This window comes from Plectrocnemia conspersa, unplaced genomic scaffold (assembly GCF_051122295.1).
Source record: "Plectrocnemia conspersa isolate PC_06_02 unplaced genomic scaffold, ASM5112229v1 ptg000003l, whole genome shotgun sequence".
Taxonomy (NCBI): domain Eukaryota; kingdom Metazoa; phylum Arthropoda; class Insecta; order Trichoptera; family Polycentropodidae; genus Plectrocnemia; species Plectrocnemia conspersa.
Window position 1 is genome coordinate 23,335,962 of NW_028277167.1, and position 23,867 is coordinate 23,359,828.

At 30.1% G+C, this 23,867-nt stretch overlaps 2 protein-coding genes across 2 annotated transcripts in view; one reads left to right on the forward strand and one right to left on the reverse strand.

Moving 5' to 3' along the window:
- Positions 1-23,391, forward strand: part of LOC148237000 (uncharacterized) — a 495,914-nt gene extending 472,523 nt beyond the window's left edge. The window contains exons 10-12 of the mRNA XM_088183465.1: positions 4,954-5,103; positions 5,170-6,374; positions 21,629-23,391. Coding sequence (XP_088039591.1) covers positions 4,954-5,103; positions 5,170-6,374; positions 21,629-22,274 — 2,001 coding nt within the window. The 3' untranslated portion in view covers positions 22,275-23,391. The remainder of the gene's footprint in view (positions 1-4,953; positions 5,104-5,169; positions 6,375-21,628) is intronic.
- Positions 9,992-12,225, reverse strand: LOC148237008 (uncharacterized). Its single transcript, XM_088183469.1, has 2 exons — positions 11,508-12,225; positions 9,992-11,435 (listed from the first exon to the last, which is right to left on the reverse strand). The coding sequence occupies exons 1-2, from the start codon at positions 12,098-12,100 to the stop codon at positions 10,907-10,909; spliced, it is 1,122 nt and encodes a 373-aa protein (XP_088039595.1). The 5' UTR covers positions 12,101-12,225; the 3' UTR covers positions 9,992-10,906.
- Positions 23,392-23,867: the final 476 nt, after the last annotated feature.

Consider the following 23,867-nt stretch of genomic DNA (forward strand, 5'->3'; position numbering starts at 1 on the left):
GTTGGTTTCTCTATATACACCTACACTGGTTGTGAGCTCAAGATTTGAGACGGTGTTCTATTTTATATATGATAGTTTCGGGAGTAGATTAAGCAATCATATTTTAGAAGGATTAATCAAAACTGACCTGAGCTAGTTTTTATTTATTAACATCAAAAATTCTCTCAGATGAACAATTGCATAATAAAAAAAACATATGCTTTTCCTACCATAACATATATGTATTATTTTAATAAACACCAAAATGTATTACATAACATAAATGAGCCAAAAATTGTCCAAAATCTTGGGTAGAATTCCTTTGCTATTGACAAAACTTATATTTTTTTTCAAGTCACTGAAATTGTTTTTATATCAGATATTTAGGCAATTAAAAATAGTGATTAAAAGGAATTTTTTAATTTTCTGAAAACATTATTTGCAAAAAAAGTTATGTAAATACTTAGATAAAAGTGACGTTTCTCTGCGTCGTGAAATGTCCAGGTGGTCTCGATTAGCTCTTGACTGCTTGAAGGTGACGATTATATTGGACCAAAATATAATTATTAAGTTTAGCTCAGACTTTGATGGTATCTGCCTGGAAATCTAGGCTAGTACCAAATCGTCTGTTGATTTTTTGAGCTCTACTAATTTGGAGCTTAATGTATAAGCTGTAGCTTAGTGATCAAATAAAAAGTATAATTTAAATATATTGCATTATATGCAGAATATAAATAGTAATAATATTCCTTGAAACATATTTTGCTGTCAGTAAAATAAAATTGAAAAGTGACAGAACCACAATCATTAAAATACAAGCATCCATCACAATGGAGTCTTGTTAATATTTTCTGCTCCGATTTATTATTTTATTTTTATTTATTTTGAATTACAAATTTTAACGAGCACAGAGAGAGAGACACCCGCCGAAGGGCGACTTATTACAGGGCCGCTCATCCCATCGGATGCTGACTGGGTAGCTGTCGGTAAAATCAGGATAAAGAGGAACGGAAGCAACGCTTCTGCGTTTATGTATTTATATATATGTGTGTATTCGCGTTCTCCTCTGCTAAGTCGTAGTAACGGCCCGTTAGCGAAACGAGGCTTACATCAACCTGAAAGGCTTGACAGGCGAGATTAACAATATACAAGTGCTGAGCCTATTGTAACACAAGCAATGCCATTTACATAATGCCTGGCAGAAAAATACAGGAGAACGCGGACGATCCCCTCTTCGGAATTGTGCATTGCCTCTGAATTATAATAAAATGATTTGCTAATTCTTGCATTCGTATTTTTTCTCCCATATATATCGTGAGCTGATGTTTCAGAGGTTAAAAACACCATAACAATGGTAAAATTTTACCCCCTCAGCCCAAGCTGGAAAAGCTCCGGGGCGAGCTTCCATATTTCAAAGTGTTAAACTTTCATGCGGCAATCAATTAACCCCTCAGTTTTCTCCCTGCAAAGCGTGCACCTTAAATCTGCTGTAATTAATTTTGTTTAGTTACTCTTTCTCTTTCTCACCCGCTGTTTATTTAGCTCAATTTTATTTTATACGAAGTTGAATTTCAAAGGTGAAAACGATACCGTGGCAGATGTATTGTCACTGTGAAATTGTAGTAAATCAAATTAATAAACGTCTGGCTTAATTGCCAGTGGAATTGATACACTTGCATAAAACATGACTAGACAGCAAAGAAGTTGCATTTATCATTTTTGATTATATAATTGTAAGGCATATTACGTTCACATTGGGTTCAAATATGAACTAGCAATTTGAAGCACAAAGAACAGTGGATATTTAATTACATTCTGGAAATAAAATGGACGAATAATTAATTTTTATAAATATTTAATTGTCTTTTTACAGTTTTTTTATATAAAAGTAAGAAAACTTTATATACATAATAATCTCTAATATAATATGTTCTAATTATTTGAGATTCATAAAATTCATTGTTTTCATTTAATTTTGATTTACCAAAATATATATTTTTTTATATTCATATATCAAAAAAAATATGAATAAATAAAATAGATATTCGATTAATTATATTTATTTTTTTGGAGCTGAATTTTTGATTCTACGGTATAAATATTTTTATTATTGTGAAAATGTGAATACAATTTTTTATTATGAAGGATATATTATGCTGTATAGTTTTTTATATGTTTTATTTTACTTAAGCGATTGCTTTGTATCGTATATCAAAATCGTACGTGTTAGCAGAAATGTATACCATAAAATATAAATCATAAAATTTAATCCCAAAAAATATTTTTTTAAATTTTAATAATTATTAATTTTGCAAAAAAAATACCATAAATAGATTATTAATATTACTATGATAACAGAAACCATATATTTTTATAAAAATAATGCATTTTTGCATTGATATTATTTGTAAAAAATAAATTATTTTAATGTTTCATATAAAAAAATAATATTTTATCAAATTTTTTTCTAAAAAAATGTACTTTTTTATTATATTTTTAATCACTTAAAAAAATCTTATATCGGTAAAAATATAAGATGTATGATTTTTTTTATATTTTAATCAAATTAATTGTTGTATATAATAACTGATATATTTTCTTCTTGCATATTGTTCCTAATTAAAAATTAAACTATTTTATAAATTTTTTTTTTTTTTTTTAAACCTTATCATCATTTTTTTACTGCTTAATAAGTAAGTTTTAATATTGCTACAAATAGAAAATTAAGTAAATATTACTTCAAAAACTATCTTTAGTATTAAATCACATTTCTTTATTTGGAAATCTTATCATCTAATCTTATTCCTAAAGTATATTTTTATGTAAAGTATACAATTTATAATCTTCTGGGCACTTAACTTAATATTACAACCTTGAAAATTTACTAATTAATCGACATATGTAACAAAAAAAATATTTAACTACATTTTTGTTTGGAAAAATGTACCTTATTATTATATTTTGTATCGCTACAAATACATAATAATATGTACGATTTTTTATATTATTTCAGACAAAGTAATTTCTAATTATATATTACTAACTCAAAAATTTACTAATAGAAAATGTATACCATTTTATTGCAATTTTTGCAAGGAAAAACTTATCATCCTTATCATATTTTTTATTGCTTAACCCATTGAGTAGTGATTTAATTTATAACCATGTATTAATTTGTTAGTTAGTTGAATTATTTTACATATTTTTGTTGTTATTTATTTTGTATTATTTTATATTGTATTTATATTAAATTAGAGAAAAAATCAGTGACTCAGCGTTTTATTGCTTTGATTTGTTTTACTATTTTTTTGTATTAGTATATTTTAATAATTTATTCAAACAATTTTTTTTATATCAATACAGAGGCTTTTAATATTTTGTATAAAATTACTATTTTTTGTTATGTTTATTAATTACGTACTCTTTAATTTATTGATATTATTTTCTATTGAAATCATTTACATTGATTAAATTTTTTTTAAATATTATATAATTATAATGTTTAGTTATATATGTAAATATATAGCCATCTGGGATACCCCAAAACAGTAAAATATCGACCACCGTACATGTACGGCGATAGTCCTCAAAGGGTTAAGTTAATTCTCATATTGCTAAAAATAGCAATGAGGCTTACAATTTCTAGCTTCCCATCCCACGATTTTTATATCATATAAATAAATTCTAATACTGCAACAAATACTAAATAGGATCTTAGATAAAAAGTTCAATTTAAAATTACTAGCTCAAACCATTATTTTTAACTGGCATGATTTTTATTGATAATCATTCACATTTTAATATATTTCTTAATTATTGAGTTGAATTTTTTAAGCATTCTTTGTTAGCTATTATTAAAAAAAATACACCTAATTTATATAAATATTTTTAAAATAATTAAGGAGTAGCTTTTTAAATTTATATTTTAAGATATACATACATCTATACTACAAACAAATTTGTCTATCCATCTGTCACAAAAACTCCTTCCGAACGACAAACAAGAGCGACGTAACATTTTCACCTATCATTCTAGCTGCCATTTCTTAATAAAATGTGCTATTCTCATCTTTTTAAAAATTAGGCTGAACAGCGACGTACTGACGATCGATTACGTGTTACTGAAACACGTGTAGACAATAGTCTATTGTATATAGCAAAATATAAACTTGTTATATAACAGGGTAAATAAAATTAATTTTAATGAATAAAAATTGAGTTTGAGTGTACAAATATTTTTTTTAATAAATAAGTAATTTGTATGTTAATTGTAGATTTATATATAACATAATCGATGAAGTACAGAAATATTTTTATTTATATTTATCAATTCATAAAAACTAGTATTGGGCCAATACTTTTTAAATTTAATTTTGTATCATGAATATTCATATATGTACATAATATATATCTAGAAAACTTTCGGGATAATTATTCCATTATTATATATTTACATACATATTTTGTAAAGTTAAGTTTTCCAAAATGTACAGCACTGGTACATATATTTACTAGGTACAGATTTTTTAGATTAAAGTAACCAAAGGCGAATGATTAATGGGGCGCATAATTTATTATGGAGTAGCAACCCCTGCGTTTCTTTCACTTTAAGAAGGTGCAAACTTGATATCATTGTGCGTGATGTGGGAGTGTATTTTTTCAGTCTCTTGCAGTCTATTGATTAATGAAACGGCAGCGTTATAAGTGCCCCAAAATCATTCGCTTTTATTGCTAAGGGTTGTTAATTAAAATATAAGAAGGAAGGGCGCTGAGACGCTTTTGTGATGAATTGAATCCGATGACGCGAAAAATTTCCTTTTGTTCGCTTTCACAAGAGTCGTTAATTATTTTCTTCCTCTCAGGAAAATATGTACTTTTTGCACAGAGTGCATCCGCTACAAAAGGGATGTTAACGTTAGATATACAAAAAGTTTAATTAGTAGTTTAATTGCTGTGTAAAAAATATGTTTACAGAACAACGCCAGTTTGCTCGGAGAGTTTTGCAAGGAGGAAGTTCCTCGACTCTGCGACCACACTTTGTTGAGCAACAGCACCAGATCGACTAGACCGTGCTCGCTGCAAGAAAGTTATGTCACAACAGGATCAAAAATGACTATAGAACAAGTATGCATAAATCAAACATTAAAATTTACAATTGTAACGAAATTAATATTTTTTTTGTATTATTAGGTTCTTAGGCAAGGATCTGCTTTATATCCGATAGTGTTTCTAATCAGATACGAATTTGTCGATATAAGCCAACAGGGACAACCTATAGGAGGAGCTCACAGTATTTGCGATCGAGTTTTTAGATCGACTCCAGGATCGCAAGGATCTTCCGGACGTTTTCAGTCGCCTAAAAGCATATTTTTTTATGGAAGAGGAGGTTCTCAAAACATGAGTTGTATATTGAGATTCGAAGCGGGACATGGAGAAAGAATAAGATTGACTTTCACAAAAATGGCTTTTGGTAATAAAGAATGTTATACGTTCAAAGATACAAGAACAGGGCGATGGAAATGCGATAGATTACACTCCAGAGCTTATAGATCTAATAATGGTTTAGGATTCGCCGAGCTGCGTATCACTGAATATCCATGGCCTGGAATAGGATTGCCACGAGATTGCATGTGTTCTAATATGTCAGAATCGGTTACGATTCATACTTTAACGTCGCCTATAGTGGAAGTTAATTTAACTATCACAATGATGAATATCACTGAGGATTTCAACGATTTTGGCTTTGAAGGAGAGTATCAATTCATACCGGTCAATTCATATGAAGATAATGTTTGTTCTGGAGGATATATTGATAGGCGATTAAAAGGAGCTAGTGGTGAAATCAATCTAAGAAATCCTAAGTTTGACGATTCTCAAATTGCTGAAGTTATCTCCGATACGAATATTATATCTGAGAGTGTCAAATCTGACGATCCAGCTGTAGATAATTGCATTCATCAGCCGTGGATGATCGAGCCGATGGATAGAAATTTTAACTACGTCTATCTAACGATCAAAGGGTTCGAAGTGAACCAGATGTCTTCGGCAATATGTCCGACGTCGAACAGGATATTTGTTTATTACGCGCTAGAAACGAACAGTCCTAAGGAAATTTGCCCCGAACCGAGCGGCGGATACGATAAGTCCAACTTCGATGTGCAAACAGTGGAATTGTTTTCCAAGGGATGGAAACTTAGCGGGGACCAATCGGACTCTGAGTTAATACTGGAGCCCAACTCGAGGAGTTTCGTCGTCGAGTTTGTTCAGAGGGAGGCAGGCAAATACACCGTCAAATGGATAGAGGTCTCGAAAAGGCCAGCTCTGAGCGCTTCGACGTCTTCCTTTGTCTCGTCGATGTCTAACCCACCCGGACTCATAATCGACTGTCCCTTCAGGTAATTATGTCACTCCCTAATTATCTTGCTCAAACAAACGCCGCGATTTCACGCTGTAGATATTAAAATTTTGAAGCGTAAGATTTTTAACAACTTAAACAACGAGGAAATAAATGTAAATATCTCTCTTTGAGTACACAGCGTTTTATTGGATCGTAGAAAGAATTTAAAAATTTAAGCCCTTCATTTTTTAAATTTTATTTTTAATTACACAGGTTTATTTTTATAAAAAAGTAGCTATTTATATTTTTTGCATGGTATTAAAATCGCTTAATGACTGCCATTTAAAAAAAATATAATAGCTATAAGAAAATATAAATACTGACTTTTTTCGCAAAAAACTTTCTAAAATCACGAACTTTTTCCGAAAAAAATATGACCAAAAAATATATGTATATAATTATTTGAAAAAACACATTTTACTTTTATAAAAAATATATGAAAAAATTATATAAAATACAACACAAACATATAAATTTTAAATTTAAATGCAATGTGTGTGTGTGTTTGTATACATTACATGTTCATGTGTAAAAAAAATTAGATCAAACTCCACATAATTAAAAAAAAAATATTTTTCTTCAAAAATCAGTTCAAAGTTCCGTCTCACATATGTTCGAATAAACTGGTCCACTAAATCAAATAGAAATTTAATTTAATATAAAAAACGCTAGGATATTGTAAATTTTAATTTTCAGTTATCGAGTATTCTCAGTCATGGAGAGTTTCGTCCATATTGTAAATTAAGGGCAATACTGAGACGTGCGAGTTAACTCGTCCTTGGGGAAATTGGATCACAAATTTTTCGGGAGTATAATCATTAATGATAAAAAAATGGATTATTTACTTTGGTATCATCAAATATATCGTAAATTATTAGTATTATGTATACCTGTTAGAAAGGTAAATAAAATATAAATTGCGACAAATGATGCAAAAATTCAGATTCGTGAAACATTTTGTATACATTTTGATTTATTGTATACCTAACGCTGTAACATAACATGCATCAATCTAATGCGTTACAACCAGGTTAACACAACCAACAACTACTAAGTAAGTAGTGAGATACCACACTGAAATCAAAGTATGTAATTTAGTAACAAATATTATTATTAATTATGTACTAATATTATAGCTGACAATCATCCTCATATTTCATACTCTTTCATCCGCGAGAGTATGAAAATCTAGGAAAAACTAACCCGTAATGATCGATCAGAATTATAGTTATATAATAATCATTGATTTAAATCTCAAAATTACAATAGAATTTCAGAATTTGAACCCAGGTCTTTCAGGTATTAGTCACTGATCTATACCACATGAGTCGTAGATACATAATTACATTAATTATATAATATTATTACAGTTACAATCAATAAATGTTACTATGAACGATCTAGCTCTATTTTATTAAGATAGTTAATCATGATATTTACACGTGAGATTAAGAAAACCTAATTTGTGATAATAGAATAATCGCTAATTTTGATCTCCTAATTACGATGGAACACAATGGTTTAAATGGGAATCGAACCCCGGTTTTTTAGGTATGATTTTTTTTTTTTTTTTTTTTTTAAATGTTTATTTCAAAAATAATTTAGTTTTATACAAGTTATAAATTACATGTTTCTGGCTTTTAGCCATTATCATGTTTACAAGCGAAATTACAATAGTTTAAATAAAAATAGAGGCAACAATATGCAATATTTAATAAGTAAAATTTAAGGAGAAAATACTAAAACCTTTATACAATAAGAAAAAGAAAATAAAATAAATAAAATATAAGATACATAATTAAAAATAACACTTACGAACTGGGGCTATTGAAGTCGTGGTTACAGATTTGCTATCAAAGCATTATGTGCTTAGGCATTTTATGTTTATACTTGAAATTTAGTGTGTCTTTGTCATAGTTACCAATTTTTGCAATTAATTTATTATTATGTTCACGCGAGATATTTTTGTAATAATTTATCGTATTAGTAATAATGTGATTTTTAATTGTAGGTATAGAATATCGAGTGTGGAGTTTCTTTAAATTAGTATAATATGGGGTGTTATAAATTATTTTTACAGCTTTATTTTGAATTACTTGTAACTTATTAAAATTATTTTTACACGTATTACTCCACACTGGGCAAGCGTATGTTAATATCGGTCGTATTAATTGTTTATATAATAAAATTTTGTTTTTAATCGTCAACGCGCTTTTTCTGTTAAAAATGGGTCTCAGAGCTGAAATGGCGGCAAGCCCTTTAGACCGTACTTCTTTTATATGCTTTGTATATTTTAATTTAGAATCTAAGTGAAGACCCAGATACCTAACACTCGTTTTCCATTCAATGTTTTTGCCCTGCTCGGTTTTTAAAGGCGGAGGCAACGGTTGCCGGCGCATCGTAAAAATGATTGCCTCAGTTTTATCATCGTTTATTTTTATTTTCCACTTTTTTAAATGTTTATTTAAGTTATGCAAAGATTTTTGTAGTTTTGTTGCTATTGGTTTAAGACCATATGAACTAGTTAAAACGGCCGTATCGTCCGCGTAAATAGAGAGACTGGTGTTTTTTAAAATTGGAATATCGTTTGTATATATTATATAAAGATACGGCCCAAGTATGCTCCCCTGAGGAACCCCGGCTGGTATTTTACGCGGTGTCGAATTATCGTTATTTAAAGAGACGACATAGCTTCGATCTTGGAGGTATGATCGGATAATTTGTATCAGATAGTGTGGGGTTTTGTACTTATCTAGTTTGTATACTAGCCCTTCATGCCACACAGTATCAAATGCCTTCTCTACGTCTAACATTAAGAATCCTGTGCTTTTTTTCCTGTTAAAATTCGCAGAAATGTGCTCCGTGAGTCTATTAAGTTGATGCGTTGTTGAGTGTCCTTCGCGGAAGCCAAATTGTTCGTCAATGATTTTACTATTTAGACACTCTTTTAAACGTGATAAGATAATCTTTTCAAATAATTTACTTAGGGACGGTAGTAAGCTAATCGGTCGGTAATTTAATGGGATGCTATCAGCTTTACCGGGTTTTTTTATCGGAATTATTTTTGCAACTTTCCAAATACCTGGAAAATACCCAATAGATAAGCAAAAGTTAAATATGTTAGTTAGGAAATGAAAGCATTTAAATGGAAAGTTTTTTATTAAGATGTTATCTAATCGGTCAATTCCCGGAGCTTTATTATTTTTAAGTGATTTTGCAATGTTATAAATTTCGAACGGGGTAATTTCGTTAATAGTTTTCTTATCTATTCTAGTTTTATCAAGTCTTTGAATTGAACGATCAACTTTACTCTGGGTTTTTAGATGCGTATAATTTTGCGTTAGCACATAGGATGTAGAGAATGCATTAGCTAATACCTCAGTTTTTTGTATGTTCGAGGTTACTATTTCGTCTCCATTTTTTAACGGCGGAATGTCTGAATATTTATTTTTAATTGATTTAGCGATTTTCCATAATGAGTTATCTGCTGGATTTAGTTTTTTCAGTTTACGCGACCATGAATCATTTTTAATTATTTGGATTTTAACGCGGATATCACTGGTTAATTTATTTAATAAAGTTTTAAGTTGGGGTGATCTATTTTTTTGCCATTGCTTTTTAATTCTGTTTTTGATTTTTATATATTCGATAATTTCTGGAGTTAATTTTACTTTATTTGGTATATTTTTACGCGTCGGTATAAATGATAGTTTACCCTGCTCGATTAAATTTGTAAAAAAATTAATATCATCGTCAATTTGCCTGGTGTTTTGTAAAGTGTATATCTGTGGAGCGCCGTGTAGACGACATTCAATGAAACTTCTAAAACCTTTCCAGTCAGCTCTTCCGTAGTCAAAAAATATTTCAGGGATGACCTCAACATCGCCTTCCAGAGCAAAAAACACAGGAAGATGATCCGAAGATAGAGCTTGGATGCAGTGCATCCCCGAAATTGGCGTAAAACCTTTGACTAATGCGAAATCAAGAGTTGATGGAGACATGTTATTAAAAGGATAGTGTGTGTGTGAATTTGGAAAGTGAATATCCGTGTCAGTATCGTGCAAGTAGTTAAAGAGCATGGTACCGGATCGATTGGTACTAGAACAATTCCAGTGCGAGTGCCTGGCGTTGAAATCTCCGCTTAATATAACAGAGCTTCCAAGTCCAAGCACAGCATCTAGATCACTCTGCAACAATTCGTCTCCGGGTGAGTTGTATGCGGCAGCAATTGTGATGATTTTATTATTATTATTAATTTGGATCGCGACAGATTCTAAGTTAATTACGTCGGGATTTATACGCGCGTGTTTTATAGATTTTTTAATAAAAATCGCAACCCCGCCACCTGGCCTTGAGAGTCGGTCTCTCCGGAGGCAAACAAAGTTCGGCAAAGATATTTTAACGTGAGGTTTAAGATACGTCTCGGTAACTATGACAATGTCAATTTTATACTCACTGATCAATAGCTCCAGCTCGCCAGTTTTGTGTCGAATTCCACGTGAATTCCACGTCAGCAAATTCAATTTCTTCTTAGAAGAGGACATCAAGGTACTCTACCATCATGATGGCTATCTCCATTTTGCTCGCACACTTGCCAGCTTTGACCCGAATCTCCTGAAGTACGAGGAGCATCTTCCGTAGATCCGAGGACGACATGGGGGCATCCTCTGCGCCGGTGTTTGGTGCTGCTGTCGGCTCTGGTTGTGATCTTTGAGCCTGTTTGAGATTAGCGGCCGCAGCTGAGAAGTTCTTAGCCGGTTGGGATGGTCGGAGTGCGGGAAAATGCTCCTGAACTAAGTTAAATGTCGGTCCAGGTGCAGCCGGGGCGACAGCCGCGACGGTAGCTGGCCTTTGATGTCTCCTCTGAGTCTGGACGAGATACTCCTTCCTGCGAGGGCAGTCCTTGAAGTTGGCCGGATGATCTCCTTCGCATCCGATGCATTTCGCTGGTGTCTCACGATCCGTTTTCGAGCAGTCAGCGGTTGCGTGACTGCCGGTACATTTGACGCATCGTGGGGTTCGGTGGCAGTTTTTGGCTGCGTGTCCATAAAGCTGACATCTGAAACATTGGGTTAAATGTCCATTGTTACGCTTATACCTTTCCAAAATGGCCTTGGCGAAACAAACGTACCGGATGTTTTTGATTGCAGCTGTCTTGGTATCCGAAGAGAACTGAACCAGGTAGAGGCGAGAACCTCCCAGTACCTCCGTCTTTGTCTTCATTGTCGTCACTTTGACGACATTGAGTCCTTGCCTTTGGAGGTCAGCAGCTATGTCTTGAGTTGGAACTTCTGGTAGTCCTTTCAGGACAGACTTTACTGTCTTGTCCTCGTCAGTGGTGAAGGTATGAAATGGGCGATGCCCCCTCAATCCTTCCATTAGTAAGGCTCGTTGCTCGAGCGAAGAACACTGGACGGACACGTTGCCCTTTCCAGTGTAACGCAACGTGAAGTTGCTGGATTTGGTGACGGATTTAATAAGGTCCGTCGTTTGAAGATGTGAGCCCGTGACCTCCATAATCACAGGCGGAACTCTGCTTGATTTGCTTCCTAATACCTCGGGAAGCTTTTCGAACCTGTTTTGGCTCGGGGTTGGTCCGGGGCTCCTGGACTCAGTGGATGGTCTGGCAGTTTTTTTCGGAAGTTGCCATTCCGAATCTTGACTGGGGTTAAGGAACGCCTTAATCGTCCCCACAGAACGCTTACGCGTCTGCGCCTTTTTCATGGCGCTGTTGTTTGGTAGGCAGTGAGCAAAATTGTTCAGCGGCGCAGCTGGCAGGTCCGAGTGTGTACAGCAGCGCGGTCTACGCACAGAGCACGAGGTGCGTCCGTACACCGCGAAGGCACAAAGCGGAATGATTTAGGTATGATTAAGCAACCTAATAGTGTTGGTTATGTGAAGATTGATTTACCCGCATTTATACCGGTGCTTAGCGAGCTATTTATATTCCATTATTTCCCGCAAGTTTTCATTATTGCCGTGTCGCGTCCCTCGCCAATGGATTTAAATATTTGTGTTATCTGCTTGCCACCTCTTTAAAATTATATATTTAGCACTATGATTTTATATCAAAAGACTGAGTATTTTATTTTATTATACCATGAAAATAAAAATTAAAATATTTTTATTGGAATATAAAAGAGCATGGGTCGTTGAACCCACGCAGCAACTTGCGACCTTTTTAATTTCACTACCCCCACCTGCTTCGTCAGAGAAATTCGACCTTATACGCCAAAATGTCGAATATAAAATGAAATAAAAATAAACGAGATGAAAAAGGCATTTTTAATGCGCTTGTTAAGGCGATCACAGCCTCACAAAGCGTAATCATCGCAGACCAACGTTTACCGTCTACCCCCGTTGAAAAGAAGCTGAATGGAGGGCAAAGATCAAAGAGTCTTAACGACCTCCCAAAGACCAGAATGTAATGCTTTCTAATTAGAGGGCATCTCTAATTGTCTGTGCACTCAAGACGATTGACCTAAATGTACGATACCAAAACTATAATTGCGTTGAGACGTACGTTTTATGTATGTATTATACCTACGTAGATGTTCAGAGCTGAACTGGGTATTATATGATAACATAAATATATTTGAAAAAGGCTTTTCATTGTTAAATAATACATCAATTCTTGTCGCAGTTAAATAAACTCAAATAAAAATAATGTGCCTCAATTAGAACCATAATTGAATCATTTAGTGATTTATGATTCGTTCAAAGCAATGATGTTGGGTTTGATCAAATATATGTTATCTTACTGTGTAATTAAATAATTATATAACTGTGTGATAATTTAATACTCATTTATAAAAAATAATTGCATTTTATATTTAAATTAAATAATGTTGAGCGACGACATTTGCATAATGATATATCATATTTTAGGATGGATATTATAATTTAACCAAGTATATTAAATTTCTAAGAAACTTTGACTCTCCTTCACTTAGCGCCCAAGGCATTTTCTAATACAAGCAACTACGCCAATACGTCTCTGTGAATATCGTACGTTAATATAAATCGAAATTATGGCCCATTTCCGCCCCTCCACAAGCTTGTTCACCCCCAAAAGGGGTCGGATTCGTTTTTTTTATACTTCGGCAGACGCACACACATGATGCCCATTTGTATGCCCGGGTCAATTTTGATCACCGGGAAAGAAATAAAAACCCCATTCGTAGCAGATGCCCTCGTTGAGATTTGAATCAATTCCGAGTATCGGCCCGTCGATATTTTCCTTACATTTCCCCGTGGCCGTAAACGTATCGCTTTACCATAAAGTATATACTTTTTCAGATACACCTGCGACTGGTTATGGAAAATCATTTTAATGCATATTTATATAGAGGTCTCATTATAGGTCGAGGCGGTGATATTAATTTTTATGCCATTTAAGAGTTGCTTTCTTATATAAGACATTGTGATAAGGGTAATACTTCTAACATATTAAATTTCTCGATAAATACAATTTAACACAGTTTTTTTCTCTTACATACCAATATTAAACTTGAATAAAAATTAAAACTAGGAAGTTTAATGATAGTTTTGTTTAACAATAATACATCCAACGTAATGATTTTATCTTTTTTTTTGTAAAAAATTATCGTTAATAACGCATCCTTTAATTGCTACAAATTATCTTGAGAAATACATACAAATATTCTGTAAGAATGTTATAATATTCAAAACTAGATTTACTATATATTAAAAATAAATATATTTAAACTTAACCCTTTGAGCGATATCGCCGTACATGTACGGCGGACGATCTTTCACTGTTTTTAGATACCCTGGATAGTAGATATAACTGAAGAAATAATAAATAAAAGCCTTAGATTTATATAGTAATATTTTATAAATTTAATTTAATGTAAATGATTTTTATAGAAAATAATACTATTTAAATATTTTATTTCAATTTTATAAAAATATTGAGAGACTAAATTAATATAATAAAAATTCACAAAAGCCGAATAATTTGATTAAATTCATTACTTCATAATAAAAAATTAAATAAATTTTCAACTTAATTATAGTCTTTACAGTTCATTATTTTTTCTAAAAATTCATTCAATTATTGTCTAATATTTAAAATATTAAACTACTTACCTTTTTTTTGTGCTTATTTCAATAGTACTTATCTACTGTTTTTATTTTTCTGTAATAACTGTTTTTGTTTTTCGCATCCTCAAAATATGACCCATAATATATAATCTATATAAATTATTCGTTAATACATCTTAATATTGTGCTAATTTTTGCTCAATATTATATTGTAATTTTTCTTTATAAAAATTGTAATTTTTTTTTTTTGCAATTTTACATATAATATATATTATTTACATATAATATATAATACAAAGTATTTTATACAAGTTAGCTAAATTTGTTGCTTTTTGAGTTTTGTTTTGCCAATTTTACAAAAACATGTAAAATATTTTACTTAATTATAATTATATTCATCGCAACGGAATCAAACTTGTATTTATTCATAATAATACTTTGTAACTAAATAAGCTATACTAAGTAGCTAAGTACCAAGAGATTAAAGCTTAGATAGAAAATCGGTAATTGCAAGACCTAATCTATATATGCAGCAATTTTTTTTTATTCTATTTATCTTACTAACGCCTAATCTTATTAGTTTTATATAACAGTAATTATAAATATTGTACTATTAAAAAAATATCGTATTATGTTTTAATTAAAAGCAGTTCTATTTTTTTATAATATAATACAATTTCAATAATTTTACTTTAGTTTTAAATATTTCATTTTAATTGAAATGACCGAAACTTACAACACAATTTGCTTAATAAATACAGTTAAAACTTAATTGGCAATAAGATATTATATAAAAAATGCAGTTATGATTATTTACAAAAAATATATATTGCTACATCAAAATTATTTTACAATTTCTAATACTTATGAGATATGTAATTTTGAAACAATATTTTCAAGGTTTTAGAAAATAATGATACAGATATAAAAAAAATGAACGTCTTATTTAAGTTTTTTTTTATAATATTGTAATCAAATTTAGACTAAAAAAAATATTTTTATTAAGAATTCTAAATTTTATTATATTTATTAAGTATACTAACAAACATTTTCTTTAAATGTAAAATATAAATAAAATATTTTGGCAATTAAATATCAATATGTAAAAAAATCTTATATGTTTTTTATATTATTCCAGTCAAATTTGTACCAAAATATAATAATTTATATTAAAATTCTACTGCTTTTGAATTAATTTAAATACTTTTTGCCATAACGATACGTGAAATATTTTCCTATAATATGATATTATAGGATTTTTTTTATATATTATATTATTTTAATCAAATATGTGCTAAAAAGTAATGCTTTTTTTATTTATCAGATAGATTTAAAACTAAATTTTCTTTAGGTGTATTTAAATAATAATATGTATATGGAAAATTATATTTTGATATTTAAATATCTATATGTGAGAACATTTTTACCATGATGTTATTTTGTATTTATTTTATTTTTATATATTATTTTTATCAAATATTATTTTTAAATAAAATTCTACATTTACTTTTGCTTATTTAATTAATTAATTTAAGTATTGACATAAAAAAATATATTCAGTATAAGGATAACGATTCGTAAAATAATTTTCCCATGATCTTCTCCTATTGTTATTAAAATTAATTTAATTAAAGTTTTACTAAAAATAATGTTTTTAATTCAACGCTTAGATTTTCTTATGCTTATTGAATAAATTTAGAACGATATTTTAAAAGGGTGTAATTAAATAAATTTATATACAGAATATTATATTTTAGCATCAGGAAATATTTATCTGTACGTAAAATATTTTTCTTATTTTTAAAATAAATTTTGTATTATTTAAAACTTATACATAACTGTCTATTCAATAATTTTAATAATTAATTTTGTGTTGTTTTAAACATAAGTTTATATTATATAATATATCGCAATATTTAATTAAATGATTATATAATTTTATCATACCTTTATCAAACAAACTAATACAATGAAATGATGATACTTCTTACTATCATCCTTTTTTTACTTAGCAATTTTAAATACGCTTTCTAAGATTTATCAGTTAATTATTGCATAAATAGTTATTTTAGTGTCAAATATAGAATATTAATTTAAAATATTTTCCATTTAATTAATTAGCACTTTATATATTTATTTATTTATGAACGTTAATCAATATTCAACATATTAGAAAAGAACAAATAATTGTTTATCGTGGTATATATGCCAAATTCCGAATATAATTAATAACAATGAATTTCTTGGAAAATTGAAGGACGAGCACTTTCATTAAAATATTATTAAATTCTATGGAAAGCTTTCTGACATTTTTTCCTAATATAATTCAAATTAATAACACTCATTTATACCAGGATAGCTTTGAAGTGCAAATTAAAATGAATATTTTAGATACTCACTACAAATTAATAAATTCATTCATAAATAATATTTAAGGTGTATTAAATAAAATACTATTTATTATATAATTGGTTCAAGATTACTTTACAGGCGTTCACCCACGAGTTAATGTTTAAACCTTTGACGTTATTACTTCGCCAAAGTTTGATTACATTTTTTCTTGAGTGTAATATAACAAAAAGTTAAATAAAAACTTCAGTTCTTAACGTTTAAGTTTTTGAGCTTCCAGAGCGCGTGTGTGTTTAAGCAGCGAGTAGCCATTATAATATATACGTGAGTTATATGCGGAGAGCGTACACGGGTTTTCCTTTAAAAAATTCTCCGTCCGTCTGAACCTCTCGTGGAAAATTCAAGAAATTGCTTTCATGGTATAAAATTTTACTGGACCATTTATTATAGGCTCTTAGCATCCGCTCTCATCCCATTCGGTATGAAGCAATCAAGTTTTATTTCTCGGAGACCATCCGGCGTCCCACATCAATTAATTTCGCGTTTTCCCCTCGTTTTCCTTTAGCCCGGATTTTCCGATATTGAACGCCATCTCACACACCCACCTTTTACGGAGACTCGGAAGCAAAAAAGGGATCCTTAGATTGATCTCTTATCGTTAATTTCTAAGTCAAATATCGCATTACCGCCGACGATGACTAATGGTTAAATATTTGCGAACCATGACGATTCTCGGCTAACTCCACTTTGCCAAATAAGATTATTACGAAATTAGCGGATTAATAATTTAAGTCTCGGCTGTTGAACTTGCGTGGCGTCAAACATTCTCTCCGGTCTTGTAAATTTTAGGTTTCAATTTAAAGTTTTATCTCGGTTTTCAAGCGGGGGGATTGTACGAATCTATGACGCGAGAATAATTTAACTGCTTAAATGGTTTCACGTCGTATAATAATTTCATATTCCCAGAATTGTTAATATCATACACATATTTTATTAATTAAATATATGTTATATTAAGTGCTATAAAATGACTTTTTAAAATTTAATAATTGACAAAAATATATTTACAAATAAACAATACGTCAAAAAATACTATGACAACATTTTTATTATTTAAAAGCGTGGAATAGAGTTATTGCATTATTGTACTGATTATGGATGTTTTTAATAATACAATGAATTTATAGTGAAATATTTTATTAATACTATTGTACATCAATGTTTTCCCATAAATATCATATAACTAAATTATTCATATTAGTGCAAAAGAGGTTATCGCATTTTTTAAATATCGATAGTCCTGTTTAAGAGTAAACTTAACTACCATGATTATGCGACATTTTCAACTATTAAAATAATTGAAATTATTTGTTTTATTAAATCATAATTTTACTACAAACATATTTTTTGTAACTAATGCTATATTATATTTTTGAGTTACGTGTAAAATTACTTCAATATCTTTTAGCATGTTTTTCTATAGACAATTTTATTAAATGTTAAATTTTTAAATATCAAACAAAAAAGTCAACTAAAATAATCTATATATATTAAAAAACATTAAAATACATGGTATTAACCTAAAGCCTAATTACCTTTATATATTTTGATTTTTTAAATAAAAAACAATAAATTAGAGTCAAAAAATGGCAAATAAAAAAATATATGTTTACTGTAAAAAAAATAACTTAAAACAGGTGTTTTTTTATTTTTGTAGCAAAAATCTATATGTTTTTAATTTATTTCAATTGAAAGGCAAATTATTATACTGATTCACTATATACATACAAATTCTAGAAAATTTAAATATAAAACTAAATGTAAATATGCACTAAAAAATATTTTTGCACACAAATAAATTTATTTATTTATCTTGTTAATATATTTTTTAAAAGCAGTTTATAATATATGTTGCAGTGAATGTGTATTACCAATTAAGTTGCATCTCAGTTTTCTTCTGGTTTATATTGGTTATATTGTTGAAAGTTTCTTAACGCTAAAATTTGTGAATATTACACTGAATCACTGCCGTTTCAATTAAATCATATCCAATATGCTTTAACTAGTAAATATATATCTTTTATTAGCGAAAATATGTAGCACTAGTGTAATTATATGCCGCTCTAAAATGTAAATTTGATGTTAAATTAAGAACCTAACTTTACATATTAAGAATTTCATGACTACCTATAGTTTTTTAACTTATATTCGGTTTATTTATTAAGGTTATGTTTGGGTTTGGTTAAATAAGTTCACAGTTGTGTATCTATGATACTTTAAAAATATGCATACAAGAGCATCCGTTTGTTGACAAATACAGTTTTACTGATACTTTGTAGTGAAATTATATTTATACTTGAAAAAATATAACTTTATTTGTATTACATATTTTCCGCAACCTATAAAATACATTTTTTGCTGTACTAGTCGTCATCTTTACATATATTTTTTTATTTATTTTTATTCTTAGGTATGTTTTATATATTTGTTCCACGTATAAGTTAATATTTCTTTATCAAAACAATGGCTTATTTAAAATAAATCTAATCAAATTATTGTAAAATTTATATTTTTCCTTGTTTTCTATGGCTGAAAAATTAGGTTTCAAAATATTTTTAATGCGATCAAATAACTCACTCTAACTAAATTTTTACACTTAATAATTTATTTTTAGCTATGAACTAATTTAATCTTATAAAAAAATTAAAAAAATATTTTTAATTTTGCTTACTCGTTTTTAAATTTGTTGAAAAATTTTTTTTTGACTAATAAGCTATTCCAAGTTTTCAATTTTATTTTATTAAAAGCCATCTCTTTATATTTTTATATTTATTTCTTTCGTTTATTCAAAAAAAAAATTTTTCAATAATAAAACAGCGCAATCTCTAAGCGTATATATTTTAAAAAAAAAACTTCACTATATCGTACAAAAATATCGATTTTAAATTTTTTTTCGGTGTTACCGGTATTTCATTTTGATACCGATAGTACTGAAGATCAATTTTTGCTCCAATACTGAAATTTACCGGTACTGGTACTACTGGTATTGGAATTCCTAATTAGTAGTTACCTATTTATTGGTATCTGTAACACCGATGACACTTTCCTTTTTTAGATGTGCCTGATTTTATTTTAGAGGATTCCAAAGTTAGTCTTGATGCTCCTCTAAAACGTATTTTTGATCTGATTCTTAAGTTCTTATATTATGATCTTTAATAATACACAAAAGTCACTAATATTTATAAAAAGCGTGACAACTGTATAAAGATCATAGATCAGAAACAGCATCTGCTAAATTCCTTGAAAATATTATCACTTTCGTAAAGTTTTCGATTTTGTCACTTCTGTTCCATTGTTACCAATAAAACAGTGACAAAATCTCTCGATGCGGGAATTTAAGTAGACGTTGTATATACAGATTTTAAGAAGGCCTTTGTTTTGGGTTATGTTTTGGGTTATTATTAAAAATTGTTATACCTCAATTGCTTGTATGAATTATTTGAGCTATCGCAGATAGCTTGAAATCTATGGCGGTCGATTATCAAAAGAGTGCACCCTGTTTTACCCTGGGGCCTCTACTCTTCACGTTATTTATCAATGACATAAATACGGCCGTTTTCGGTAACGCATTTTACTTTGACGATCCATCAGTTATTCGCGTCCTCTATGACAGCATCTAGTTCTAGCATTCTTGAATCAGGATCTATAATTTCCGAATAAACAAATACTTTTTCTTAATCACAGAAGTTCAGAAAGAGTGCTTGAGAAACATTTATAAAAAAACGTTTGGTTATTATCCTTTCCTTTATACAGCGTTGGGATACGATTCCCTGATTCGCTAAGCATTTCTTCAAACTACTTAAAAGTGATGTCAACAATCAAAATATACTCGAGTAAATCCAGTTTTGATTTGCGGAACGCTCTCGAGAAGCACGATCGCGTCCTCTGTTGATATCCGTTCGAGCCAGGACGTCCGCACTAGCCGACTACTTATGATTATCGACATCCGGCCCCTTAATACACTGACATTGCACATTGATTTATTTATATACATAAGCTAGTCCGGTTCGAATCATGATTTTTTTTTTCTTAATTTGTATTATTTTTTATTTTACCCGCTTCATATTTTTTGTATTGTAATAATACTATATATTGTTTTTTGATCGTAGTGACGCATTAGGTTAACCTGTTAGGTCACGATGGTCTTAATTCAATTTAAATAAATAAATATGTTTATAGACAAATATTTTAATAATATTCTACAATGTATGTGTGTACATACATACATATTTTTGTAATGAAAAAATAATTGTTATCTTGTTCAAATTTTTGCTTGATATATTTAGTAAATATTTTAAGACACAAAAATATCACGCATCTAACATAATTTTTCACGTATGAATAATAAATTTGGAAAGCGTCATTTTTGTTCCGTTACTTTGCAAAACTGTCACAGTAGAAGTACTAATTCATCGAAAACATAATAACAACACGAGCGCGAGAGGGAACTCAAAAAATGCTACGTAAATGAAGACGAAAATTTTCCATCTCAATTAAAGTCAAAACCGTCAAGTCGACGGTGAAAAAGCGACATTTTATTTTACATTTAAAAAAAATGTCGCGTCAAGCCATTAACTTGATGAGTTTATTTCGAGACTTACGCTCTAGTCCTATTTCGTTTTTATATATATATTTTCTCGTTCTCCCTCGAAACCACCACCATTCGGCGCAATCAACCAAATAGGAAATATATTTATATAATTTATCTTACGTTCGCGTTTTTTTACGAAGCTTTAAAAGCTCCTCTCGCTTACTTATATTGGATCTATTTTTCAGATGTCCCGAGCTGAACGCGTGCATATCTTCCACTCTGTGGTGCGACGGTTCGAGGCACTGTCCTTCTGGATTCGACGAAGAAGATTCAAATTGCGCTTTCCAGTTCGGCATACCGACTTTGTATATCATGATTGGAGTGGGCGTGTTTCTGATTTTCTTCGTGCCGATCTTTTTTACGTTCTGCATCAGGTATTGTCAGCGGAAGAGCAAAGAGAAGAAGAAGATCAAAGCGCAATTGGAGGCCAACTCGAGCTCTAATAATCATCTTCACGTCAACCACATGCACTCGAACGGTACTGGCGTGGGTCGATATCAGATTCCGACCCCGGACACTTACGTGTCCGCCGAGCCAAATTATGGCACGACCCAAAAGTACGCCACCATTGACAAGTATATGGGCGCCAAGTACTCGTCGGTGGAAAGATACGGAATCAACGACGCAAGATTCAACACAGACTCGAGATACGACCACCACACGGACGATAGATACGCAAAGGAGACCACAGATCTAAGGTACGGCGGTACCTTGGGTAGGTATGGTACTCACCACAGTGCCAACGTAGGTTCTAGATACGGTAGTTCTAAAGGTGTTTACGTGCCGTCTACGGAGGACATGTACATAGAGGGCAAGGACAGCTTTTGTTGACAAGAGCTCGAATTGGTGGAAACTACTGTCTAGGTTCGGTTGTACGCGTCTTTCGTTGTTGTTGATTGTCAAATCTTCTGTGTCTGTGCGTGGTTTCCGCCGATTTACGACTATTTTTTTAATATGAATCGACTGAATTTATATAGGTATTATAAAATTGAATAGTTGTGGGACTGTCGTTGCGTATAAGTTGAATTAATTTTATATTTTGTATGCGAATATAATTTATCAGCTAGCCAAAAGTCGTACAACCGTTTCAAATTACACAAGCAATTTAAACCTTAAGAACCTAATGTAGATGTAGATAAATGACTATTATACATGATGTATATGGTGCTCTTTCAATAGAATGTAAATAACCAATTCCATCGTTCATTTGAAAAACTGACTTTTGGCAAACTGTTTTTTTCAACTAGTAATTACTTTTTGGATGAATCGATCGACGCTGATGACTTAAATAATATAATTTTCAGACTTGAGCACTGAATCGTGCACAATAAAATTAGCAATGTAAAAAATACATAAATATGAATTTAGCGAAAATATGTATAATACATTTTTTGTATACATTATAAAATCTAACACTAAGGACTAAAAGTTGTGAATAGATAATAATTTTACAGCGAAAATTATTCCGTTAAATCAACAACAAAGAAAAGTATCATTTTTATATGACGAATATGTATAATATTTAATTTTACTTTTTATATACGATTAAGAAATAATTATCATCAATGAAAATAATAAATTCAACAATCATATTTATAAGTTTTAATGTGTAAAAAATGATATTGTACATACGCTCGTTTGGACGAAAGTTCGCGTTTACATATTATTAATTTTTTACTATGAACATTTTGCTGTCTCAACTAGCGAGAGGTGGTTAAACTAAGTTTTAAATAAAAACGTTTACAAACGAAGACTTAAAACTGTAAATAGATTTGTATACACGATATTTTATGTTGTATAAATAAGATTGTTATATTTTAAACCTACTATATTATAATCTTGTATGACGAAAGTGAAATAGGAAATTGCAAAAAATTAAAACGTGTAGGTGATTTTCTATATTCTTTATGTTAATCGATTCAAAAATACATTATTGAATAAAAATAAACTGATATTTTATTGCTTTTTTTTTATTAATTTTCAATAAATAAATATACTTATACTTAAAAATAATATGATGCAATTTAAATAATGATTTTCAGAGCTGCAGCTGCATACACAACAATTATATTTTTATGTGAAGTCATATTCTTAAAACTCGCACAAATTTACTAGGACCAAAATGATCATTCATCAACAAGGAAACACGACAATAGCGACAATAACATATGAGACCACACAAAAGCCCCTGTTACGGCCAGAAAAAATCACATAAATAACACGCAAGTGTTCTTACTGTAAATATTCTCAATCATTTCTTTGCTATGGAACGGTCTAAATCTCAATATTTAGTCCACATATTTGTAAAATAATGTAGATCCTGTTATGTATAAATATAACTGGCTAAGTAGAGAACACTGTAAAAAAACCACTTGTCACATAAACGCGTTAAAAGCGCAATAATCTAGAATGCTATCACCAGTT

What these genes read in the sequence shown, in the direction of transcription:
- LOC148237008 (XM_088183469.1), bottom strand. Translation starts at nt 12,100, where the DNA reads ATGAAAAAGGCGCAGACGCGTAAGCGTTCTGTGGGGACGATTAAGGCG. An exon ending in GCTGCAATCAAAAACATCCG is followed by an intron (nt 11,436 to 11,507) that starts GTACGTTTGTTT and finishes CCAATGTTTCAG; the next exon opens with ATGTCAGCTTTATGGACACG.